This window comes from Neodiprion lecontei, chromosome 3 (genome assembly GCF_021901455.1).
Source record: "Neodiprion lecontei isolate iyNeoLeco1 chromosome 3, iyNeoLeco1.1, whole genome shotgun sequence".
Taxonomy (NCBI): domain Eukaryota; kingdom Metazoa; phylum Arthropoda; class Insecta; order Hymenoptera; family Diprionidae; genus Neodiprion; species Neodiprion lecontei.
In genome coordinates, this window is record NC_060262.1 from 22,114,849 (window position 1) to 22,126,778 (window position 11,930).

The window sequence follows — 11,930 nt, forward strand, 5'->3', positions numbered from 1 at the left end:
TAGCTTGGTGATGCGAATTTTTTTAGCTTAAGAAGAATTCAAATAGTTGATATAGTGATTCGGGAATGTATGGAATTTTTATTGTTAACTGACTGATGCGACCGATGACTGCTAAGAATCACCTTAACAATATAATGTCAATTCACCCCTTGACGCGGGAAAATTTGTCATCTCATGCCTCCGTTTCTAGTAATTTGGCTGCCCTGCCTTGCGGACGAAAATATTACCGCGATATACGATTTGACCGACGAATAGGATTCAATTATTTTTCGCAGGCGCAATTGGTTTCAAGTTTGGGTATTTCCTCTCAGTACTAACAACTCGTGTTTTGTTAGTTACATTGAATTAATGAGGCGTAAAATGAACGATGAGAAATAAATTTTATAGTTGAAAACGACTCGATCCACGCTGCAGTACTTGTTCTGCGTCTTTTGATATTTAGAGTCCCGATACCCCTGTAATTATTATGAATTGGGGCTCTTGACTTTATCCGCAAATACGGAATAATTCTTGCAGACAGATTTCCGATTAAACCTTGACTTCCTTTTGGTTTGCAAGTATGCGTTTACAATTTATTCGTTACTTTCATCCTAGAAACGATTCGTATTCTAATAAATAATTTTTTAAATACATTCGCAAGAGACGTGAAAATTCGGATGATTTACATTGTTTTTTTCTTTTAATTTCTGATACATAATCGTATTTTTAAGTGAAAATCCTTATTACCTGGCGAACCTTTCCTTGTCTTGCATACTGTCGTCCTCCATTCTGCCGTATTTTCCCCCGCTCGGGTCGTCCTCATCGGATCTGAAATAAGAATACAACAATAAATTTAGTAGAAATAAATAGTCACTCGCTTGATTCAGAAGATGAAAAATAAATAAATAAAAAATACATCACCACAACGATTTCAATCGTCGAACACTAGCTATTCAATTTGATTTCGTAATAGTTTCTTTTTAAATTCAATAGCTATGTAATACAGTTGTGACAGGTAACTAGGGAAACGTGAAACGTGGGGCGCGAAGGATCCCCTACCGCTAATTATTTTTTGTGCATACAAAAATCCGTACATAAAATGCTTCTTCAAAACAGCAAAAACTTCAACCTGATGAGTGCGCAGGGACTAAACCCGCGAAGGCTGTAACACATACTTCGAAATACGCATAACCCTATAATTCTTGATGCACATGCAACCGATGCATGATCGCGGCATTGCCGCGTTATAAGAGGACCGAGTATATCACCTTAATGCGGCGGGGAGGTAAGGGAAGAAGAATCGCGGGTTGGCAGGGGCAGAAAACGGGGAGAGACGAGGAGGAGGATCGAGATCAGCGCATCCGGGTACCACGCGGATTGAACCTCTTGGGCCCCCCTAGGTATAAGTAGATACATACACGCGCACACCCTGCACTTCTACACAGGTGTGTATACAGGATCATCCTCGATTCTAACCATCAACAACAAAATGCAGCTTAACGCCGTGCGGTGCGGTATGGCGTTACATATATATTATATATATATATATATATATATAAATATATTTAGTGCACTGGTTGGATGTATATGTAATGCCGGCACCGAAGCCACTGTGAGAGAAATATGAGAAGAGGCGAATGGCAATTTATGGAGTACGACGGGCAATGATGCGCCTCGAGCATCCTATGTGAACCCATGTCAGCTGTACTGTCCCAAGTATATTATAAGACGTTGTTCGCCCGTACAAACTGCAGAAAAAAAATGGATTGATTTAACGAGTTGAGAAAATTAAATTAGGGTTTTTATTTTTTCTAGCATAAAAAATCAATGTACCGAGAGTTCTTCTTGAAAGGACATGCTTGACAATTGCGACTCGTCTAGTTCGTAAGCGTAGCCAGCTTCGTAAAAATGTTACCAGCATGGTGGCTAGAATGATCGTCGATTCTAGGGAATTTGTTCTGGTCAGCGAAGGTTTGCTTCAGGCTGCAAGCTCGGAAGTCAGCCATTCAAAATTAAGTAAGTTGAATCGCGGGTGATACGAGCTGGTCTTTTCGAGAAGAACTCTCGGTATATTCTTATTTTCACGTTAAATATAGAAGCTATTGCAATATGATATGTAGAGTGATGATCACACGACCGAATGGTCCGTCATTGCTAAAATGTAAGGCACATGCGTTAACATTCGAGAGGAATGAATTGTTTGCCAGGGCGACCAACCGTCAAAATTTAAACCACAGATCGCCGCGGTGTATGTAACCTCAAAAATCGGTGTTGAAAACAACTGCCAGGAATAAACGTTAAACTTTTTGAGGTTACGTTCATGTCGGTTGGTTGCCCTGGCAAATATGAAGGGTAGAGGTAAGGAGGACTATCTCCGTGTATAAAAAGTCTCCGTAAAGTAGAAGCAAATTAAGATGGCGTTGCTGCAGCAAAGCTTTACAAAGCGCGAATCAGATTGTGACCCTTATTGCTTATGAGCGCCATTCCGGTGACTCGTTCAACTACTACTTGCTGCTTTTTGGTGGAAGCTTTTTCAGTTAAACACCCATATTAGATACTTCTCCTTACCTCTACCCGCAAAATCAGCAAACGACTTCTGTCGGATTGTAGCGCATACGTATTAAATTATAACAGACGACGGGCGATTCTGTCGTTAGCAATTCACACTGTAAGTATAATTATACATGCGGCAGACTGTGGCTATTCGTTCCGTTTTTTTCTTTCTTTCTCTTTCTCATCTGTTTTACGATACAAAAATACCGTTATCGGTACTCGATTGCCTCCGATCGTGTACGCGACATGTATATATGTATAAATTATTTGCACGCGTGTGTATATATAGTACATCTAAATACGTCAGTGCAGGTATCTTTATAGTCGCGGATATTATATTTAACGCGTCGGTACAACCCGTATATAAAATATGTATATACGTATTAATACTGGGGAAGTTTAATATCCGTGCATATGCGACTGTAACGATTTCTTATTTCTTTGTTTTTCAACCACTACTGCCACCCACGTTCTTTCGTATTATTATTCAGTTTTTAACAATACTATACAGTATACAGAAATTTAGCAACTGAATTTTTCGCGTGTACATATTTTAGATCAATTATCGGGACAATTATGGCTGGATGTTGAGGTGAAACTTCTTGAGCGGGTGTAACTGCAGAATCTTGTGAAACGCAATGTTTTGAAACGCTCTGTTAACAACGCAATGTTATGAAACCCCCAAACGAGTCCTACCACCGGTCTTTCTTTTACGCGGAACATCGTGCTTCCACTCATTTATACCCGAACACAAAAACTTATTTCAGTAGTTTGAAGCCACGGTAAGTCTCTCATATTTTGTTAGAAAATATAGAAAGATATAAGCTGGTACAATGTGTGCTACAAATATTATACATATATGTTTCATGTTTCTATTATATCCGTAAATACGAATGCATATATGAGTATAATGTATGTACACCGTGGGAATTAACCAGCCAATGACCACAAATCTCTATTACGTGACGTGATCAACCAAGTTTGCGTGTACATCGGATCGGTTTGTAACATATGTACCGTGCAATAACAACTATATGTTAACATTTAGGTACAGGAATTATATTTCAAATTACCGCGCTATAATTTTACCGCTCGCCATTGATTTTTTCATGATCCTTTCGTAATAAAAAATAATTTTTTTTCATCAAAGTTATCAAATTGAATTATAAAATCTTTTTTTTTTTTTTTTGTACAGCAATAATTGTCCGCGGTATTTCAAACATCTCCTTAATTTGAGTGAAAAAAAAATATTGTTAAAAATTAACACAAAACGAATGAAGAGTTAATTTCATCAGAGCTGTAAGTCGTCATTTTGACTGAAATGGTCAAGGTGTAACTGCAAGAGGTCGTATATGGCAGTGTGTTTACACTCGTTGTTACTCAAAATTTCAGCTGATCGTGCAGCAACAATTATACGTATATTTGGTATATTAAACACGAGTCGCGAGTTGTTATATATACTGGAACCGACTACCTGATACGCGACGTAACACAAGATCGCGATTTATAACCGAACATTTCTCTTTGTATTCTCATTATACGTTTCGATATTTTTTATAACATTTTCAGGAAAATTCAGGCTTTCATTTAAATGTAAAATCGTTACGTATTATGAATGAACTTGCCCGACTGCAACTACCTAGAAATCATATATATATATATATATATATATATATATATATATATATATATACATATATATGAAAATAATAATCGTAGAATTAGTGCACTCAAAAAAATGATACGAGATCGTTTCCTTTGATAGGTGAAGATGCGGCGGTACTTTTACTATATCCGCTGAGACCATAAAAATGCCAGTTTCTAATGTTACGAGCGTTGTTCATCGCGACGGAGCAACCGGCCATACGTGTAATACTAGTGTAAAACAGGCGTTACGGTATGCATGTGCAACTGCGGGTATAATAGCCTAAATACCGATTAGATATACGCATACAAATGCCTGTGTATACACATTGTATAATAATGCACGAAGCGATTTCACCGTCTCGAAACCGACACGAGGAGAAAAAGAAGAATTATGGAATGGAAAAAAGAACGAGAATAATAAAGTAAATAATAATAAGTAGAAATTGATTTAAAACAAAAAACAGAAGAAGAAAAATAATTACTATACGTATATAATCGGCGTGATATAGAAAAGTGAAAGATTACGATGTTTAAATGTGATATTATACCGCGAGGAAGTTGCATTGCACAATCCTGTAAACCTTGTGTGTACCAACACTGCCCGTATTTTTATGCTTTTCTTTTCTTTTTTATGCGCGTGATTTTTACAGAATGAAGAGAACGTGTTTTTCCAGTTTTTCTTGTTTTGATTAGGGATTTCGAATTTTTTTTCCATTAAAAAATTCTTCGTTTTCCCTGGTTTTCCAGAAAACGTTTCAGCGAATATTTGATGAAGAATGATGTGAATTAAACTGCAGGAAATTAAAAAAAAAAAAAAATAACTTAAGAACGGAAAGGGAAGAAATATAATCTATTAACAGTAAACCTATGCTTGGCTATTTCAGTAGAGCGAATCACAGAATAAAAATGGTCTGGTGACGCAATTGTTAATAGATTTTTTTCATTTCGAAGAGATTAACGAATTGCAATTGATCGATATGCTACAATAAGACGTGCTCCTCTAATAGAAATCTGTAACGAGTTGAAGAGAAAACACATATCGCTTTGTGAAATTCAGTTTTAATAACATCTTTTCTGATAATTTGATACTGAATTTTCGGACAGTAGTGCTTGATCCTTAAAAGTAAGATATAAAAGCGCTTGTTTTACCGCGATTTTTACCATGCGGAAATACATAGGTGCATACATTGAATTTCGCGATATTTTACGATTAAATGCATTTATTGCGAGTTTTAAAGTAGCCACGGGATATGTTATATGCTGTCTTAGAATTGTCTGTACAAATTTTCCTTTCAGTATATGATCGAATGCCCCGAATGATTTGTCGAAGTTTTTAACAATCTTATAGTTTTTATTTTCTCTGATTTTTGTCTAATACCCCGAATACCCAGTTTCAATTCCCTAGAAAAATGAGAAAAAGAGCAGCTGCATCTGCACTTCGGGTGGTGGTTCAAGTATTTTAAAACTGACGATTACATATCTTCAAGTATAAAAGTCAAGTCACCGACGAAATAATGGGAAGAAAAAATATGGAAATTCTGATTATTTCAACACAGGATCTGATGTGAGAACTAATCTCGGTAGATATATGTTGAACATAATGAACATAATTCTGAAAAGTAGATCTCGCTAAAAAAAAAAAGAAAAGAAACAGATCACACATCGTGTGTTTTATGAAGGTTTTGAATTTTATTGACAAACATTATCAAACCGGAACAACAAAGCAGACATTTCATTTTGAAGCTAAAAAGTGAGGCTTTATTGTGATTTGTGCACAATCATCATGAAAATTGAAATAGTTAATGACATTTTTAGGATGAGCAACTAAATTGACAAGCGTCGTTCAGCTGTTTTTGATGTTTGCAAATGTATTCATTTCAATAATATTCCTCTCTGCTGTGGCGCCCATAGAATTCGCGTCTTCTTGACGATGCCGCCTTATATCGTTAAATGAGTGATTTGGCGGCGAAAATTTTGACTTTTTTAACGGTAAGAGTGTAAACAATAAATATCCGTGGTCAAAATTAATACCTTTTACCATGTAAAGAAGAAGGAAATAGGGCAGAATGAGGAGGCAACTCTGTTCACCTACGTTTAAATCAGACATTCTTCGACACGATGAGATTTAAAGTACCGAACAAAAAATGTAATCTATCGCTACAAATTACATTTCATTCAAAGTCTTTGTACTGCACTCGTATACCCAAGATTTTAATTCGGAACTAAATCACGGATATATAAAAATATTCGCTAAAACCGTAATATATGAAACGATATGAAAATTTAAGTTTCAAATGTCAACATTTCCAGGTAAAACGAAAATTTTTCACCATTCCAGATTTTCAAGTAGATTGGCAATCTTGCGTTCTGTAAGAAAAACGCAGAGTGGACTTTTTCAAAGTATATAGTTGGGTGTCAATCCAATACTATCTGGTATTGAATTTCCAAATTCACAAAAAAAAAAAAAATATATATATATATTTATAGTAGTCCACAGCTGGCAATTTTCATAAATTTTAACACGAGTGTTTTCTATAGTACGATATGTTTCTCTTTCACGAGGTTCTTCTTTAAACAGCTTTTCCTATACTTTCCACATGCCATTCCATAAACCGATTAAATCATGATATTCGCAATTACCGGCGCCACTTCGATCCGTGGCACCCTGAATGATAAGCGTTCATTGGACATGTTTCGGTGAAGTTTACCTTCTCCTCTTAGTCTGCGAGGCATCGGACGGTGTACCTTGCATCTGGTGTATATGGTGCGGCGACAAGGCGGCGTTACCCTGAGGGTACGAAAGCAGCTGAGAACCGGGGGTAGACCCGGAGTGTCCACCGGATACTGGAGCTCCAGAATTGGGGCCCAGCTGGTAGCCGATCGGGGCCGAAACCCCGGCGTAGGAACCGGAAACCGGAGCGTTTCCAGAACCCTGATGAAGTCCGACGGCATAGCCCGCGCCACCCCCGGCGGATCCACTGCCTCCGTACATTCCGTCGATGCCAGGGTAATCTATCTTTATTGGTGGTGGGGGGTAAGAATGGATGGATGGATATCGGACAAAGTCTTCAGGAGCGGCTGTTTTCTCCCCTCGATTCTTATCTCGCACCTCCTGTAGATCTGATTCGCTTTTTGGCCTTGAACCCGAGGACTGTTATCACATTATTATCATCCGACGATGGTCCGGGCGGCACAAGCTTCATTGATGAACGAGTAACACAGCACACAAAACACAACAGCACCTTGCACACCGCATCCGCGGGGTTCGCGCTGATAATGACAGTGCCGATCCGCGATTCGAATATCGGTTCCAACGACGGTTAACCGGGAGAAGTTGTGGTAACCCGCACTGCACACCACCCACAACTCGATCCAACTGACTGGTGCTGATTCTTCCACCATACCGGGAGCATTATGTGCGCTGGTGGTGCTCCGGTAAAGACTATCACTTCTCCCACCATTAAACCGCCGCGTGCAGTTACTACTCAGTCTATATCCCGTGTGCGGGTGTCGTCCTGTACTGACTGCCTCCTCCGAGTCTAAGGAGAGGAGGACCTCGGCTGTTCCCCGTTCCTTCGACGAGTCCATCTTCGGATCTTATAATGCTTATGTGTAAGCGAAAAACGAAGCTTTTATTCGATTTCTTGGACTCACTTGACCGACGCGATAAGGCGAGCGTGATCGTGTCAATGTAAAGAGACACCTCACGGACAACGAGGCGTTGCCGTTGAGCATACTCGATGTTATTGAAATTTCCAATGAGCTTGATCGATGGTACAAATTGTCGCTACAACTGATATTACGATCAAAAAACGACTGTAGTAGCTTGATTCGATATTCAGCATTAAGTCAACTTACAAATGACTCGGTAGTCATTCACCCCTTAAGAAATAAGAAGACGAGGATGAATTCGGTAACGTTGCGGTGTAAGGATGAATGTTTAGGGAAAATCGTTACTTCGCACCTTTATGATTGTCTGACATTTCATCGATCCAGGATAAATAAAACGTAGTCATGTATTTCGAAAAGTCATCTCTTGAAAGTCATTAGGAAATTGCACGATAATGATTTTTTTCTTATACGTTTCGTTACGTTAACGTTACTGACTTCAGCCACGTATAATATTATCAAACCTCTGCAGTAGCAATGAATTGACGTTTTCATCAAGCTTGATTGATCAGAATTTTGAGAATTAAATCATACTCGCTCGCCTGGACGACTTGCAATGAATTGAAAAACATCGTAAGAACTGCGTTGGCTGGTTCGTGGGTTACGCTGGCTCTTCGATTTCACCCAATTTTTTAAGTTTTGTCTTTCGAGATTAAAACGTAAGACTCAAGTTCAAAGATTTTTAAGATTTTTAGTTGCGAATAACTGTCAATAATTTTCCGTTGCAATATTAAACTTGTGTTCAAAAAACCAATACCTGTGATAATCAATTCATAAGTCACCAATGTCACGACTTTTCCTAACTTTCCTCGATGAAGTTATGATTTGTCCCTGTCTAAAATTTTTAACTTCGTAACCATCTACCTAAACTAGATTCTAACTAAAAAAAAATTGGAAAGTTTATTCTTTCTTCTTCCGTACCTGCCACAAAATTTTCTACCCAACCCAACAATTCCCCATCTTTTCTCTGACTTGCCCGACCATTTTTCAAATTCCCAGTTCTCGGTTTTCTCTGATGAGTCGCCGACATATGACGATATAATGTAATAAAAATGACGATAAACATTATTCACATATATCCACCTACAACTTGGAATCCAAACACGTCTTCTAGCAAGCACATATGTGCAGATTAGGGAAAAAATGCCTTTACGGATTCCGAGGTTTCGAAATAACCGTAAAAAATGGGAGATTATGCCGCGTTACCCAGAAGAAGCAAATCTTCCTGACGATTAGGAAAAATTCTTCAACGCTCAAGTATGAAGCACGTCGGGAGTAAGTGAAGAGGAGGGAGTTACCGGCCATATTTTGACTCCCGCCTCTCGCGGACAACTCAAGTTCCGTGTACCGTTTGAGAATTAAGAAGCCTACCTAGCCTGTCGGCGAGTCATAAAACGACTCGAACTCCTTTTGTCCGAGCTGCTTTCCCGAAAACGTTAACTCGCCGGGGACAATAAGGGGGGAGGGCAACGTGCGGTCTAACCGTAACTGATCTTCTCTACGTTCCTCACTTGCCTGCATGCTGTACATGTACCACGGTTAACGGGGTCTCCTTACTTTCCTCCTCCAGTACTTCTGCCGATCTTTCTTCCTTTTCTTCTTCTTGGAACGACAGTTTGGTCCAGAGGAGCGAAAAGGATAGGGATTTAGAAAAAACAACGTACCGTGAATAATGCCTCGGCAAGACGTTGCCTCGTTTTTTTACCGCCTGGTTCACACCTCGGGACTATACATCATTACAACAATATCGGAGAATATGCGGCCCCGCTTCCGATCTCGATTCGACGTTTGATGAATTTATTTTTTGTGCACAAAAATTTTTTTCTTCATCTCTTGGTACGCTGTGCGAATTAGATCGCATAAAAAGGTAACAGAGGTTTCTGTGCTATTCGCTCGGTCGGTAACGAGATACGAGAAACTGCGGTCTATTAGAATCCGAGTAGACCAGATAAATCGGACGCGATATGTTGTTAACAATTCCTCGTTTGAGTTGATTGAATCTGACAAAAGTATAATTGGTTTACCAATTGCCATTGACTTTTCCAAGAAATTAATCAACGCAGCTGATATCGGAACTTTTCAAGATTGTTGGACCGCAGATCGCACGCGAGTCTACCGATGTCTTGTACACGGGGGCAGGATTAATGCGAGATAGATTTTTAAGATTGTTATTAGTACTCACCCTATACTGCCAGCTCTGCGTTTTTCTATTATCTTGCTTGGGTCAGTCCCTGAAAAATGTGATGAGGTTAGAGATGAACCGATTAAAGATGAATGGTTGTTATTATTAGAGAGAATTTTCAAAGCTACGGATGACGTTTAACCCGCACAAAAATTTTGGAATTATTCATCACTGTAATGGAGATTCGCTCTGGTGCGAGAGGCTGATTATTGGTTAAAACACTTCACGGAACAACGAGGAAAATAACGATTGAGTTTTATCGAGAATGAACAACAAACTGACTTTGGATCTGGCGTGTATGCAGGTATGTAGTATGTACAGTATACTAACGTTGCGTTAATATTATTAACTGTTTATCGTTACCTGGCATAGAATGGGTGATAGCAGACATCTGAATAGTAAACATTCAGGTTGTATTATTTGTTTTACACCATTTTGACACAATAACAGACTGTGCGTTATAATACGGTGACGCTTATTCTCGTACGTCGTCAAAACTGGGTGTTTACAACGAGGGGTTACGCCATTTTGTAATTTTCTTTTTTCCTGGCGGACACGGCATAGACTAGACTCACGAAATTAAGCAAGAAGATAGTCGTAGACGTGTCGAAATACGGCCCTAAGACTGATGATACATGTTCTTGCCTATAGATGGCGTTTCGAGATTTCAAAATGGAGGACCAGAACCGATTGAAATGCCTGAAAATATCACGATTAGTATCTCCATGCTCACTTTTTCTTGCCTTTCCGTTGTGGATCATACCCATACCTATGGATCCTTTTCCAGAAGCCGTAAGCAGATTGCAGAAGCTGTAGCAACATCTTGTTATGGCTTTTGCAACCTGATTATGGCTTATGGAATTCTATGTACTTCGGCCTTGAAAGGTACTTATGTTGACTAATATCGAAATCTATGCGGCACTGATGTGGAAACGCCGCTGTCATGGTCGAAATTATGTTATAATTTCATTTTTCACATTTCCCACCATCCAAGCATTCTGATTAATTTGCAAACTTTGGAATGATCTTCCAGCACAATTTTACGGGCAATATCAAAAAAATGTCCAAATACGCTTTTGTCTTATGCGAGAGTGACACTAGGGAATGTATTTTTGCAACAAAAAGTAATTCGACAGCAGGAATACATTTTTTATCGTTATTGTTGCGAAAAACCAACCTTTTTTCGGGTATTTGTATTTGGCATCGAAATATGTCGAATTGCGCTAACTGCGGTATTATCACATCAGTGATGCGTAGGCTTGGATAATAATAGTTAGAATGAATGATATTTAACGTGGTCAGTAGAGACCGTGGTGTGAGTATACTAATCCGACTAGTCAAGAGTCCACTGAACCTACTGAACTGAATTGACAAGCTCTACAACATTAGTGTAAGGAGTATGCACTACGTTCTATGTCTTCTTATTCTTCCCTACGGCTATCTCCTTTTCAGGAATGTGCCATCTTCGACATGTCGGAGATATCTGACTTGATCTGACTAAGTAATTTAGTTAGCCGTTACCGATATCGACAATGCCATTTTTTGGCTTCATTTTTCAGCTGTTGCACGACGATGTCGTCGCAGCGCGACATTTTGCTGGTATTGACAAGCAAGTGCAATATGCATACTTTACAAAAATTTATGCATGTATAACATATTTTTGCTATTACATATGTAGCGTTTCCATATGCATCCATGGATATAAATGAAAAGCAAACATTTCAATACATACAATTCACGTAAAAAGGCAGAGTAATAAAGTAAGTGGATTTTTAATTAGAGATTGAGATTTAGTGATATTACGATTCGTGGAGCTTGATTTACAGACAGCTAGGTAGGTTCTATTGTGATCAGAAATTGCGATGAAACAATTTGGATTTAATAATACGTTAGTTACGTG

The 11,930-nt window shown here is 38.7% G+C and overlaps 1 protein-coding gene across 3 annotated transcripts in view; it reads right to left on the bottom strand.

The window, feature by feature from the left end:
* Positions 1–10,569, bottom strand: part of LOC107219923 (aryl hydrocarbon receptor nuclear translocator homolog) — a 27,422-nt gene extending 16,853 nt beyond the window's left edge. The window contains exons 1-3 of one of the 3 annotated variants that reach the window (XM_015658285.2): positions 10,394–10,569; positions 10,031–10,079; positions 727–807 (exon numbers count right to left, since the gene is read on the bottom strand). In XM_015658285.2, coding sequence (XP_015513771.1) covers positions 727–807; positions 10,031–10,079; positions 10,394–10,436 — 173 coding nt within the window. In that variant the 5' untranslated portion in view covers positions 10,437–10,569. Of the gene's footprint in view, positions 1–726; positions 808–6,887; positions 7,549–10,030; positions 10,080–10,393 lie in introns of those variants that run through there. The other 2 variants (XM_015658283.2, XM_015658284.2) reach the window with 2 other exon arrangements.
* Between the last annotated feature and the right edge of the window lie 1,361 nt (positions 10,570–11,930).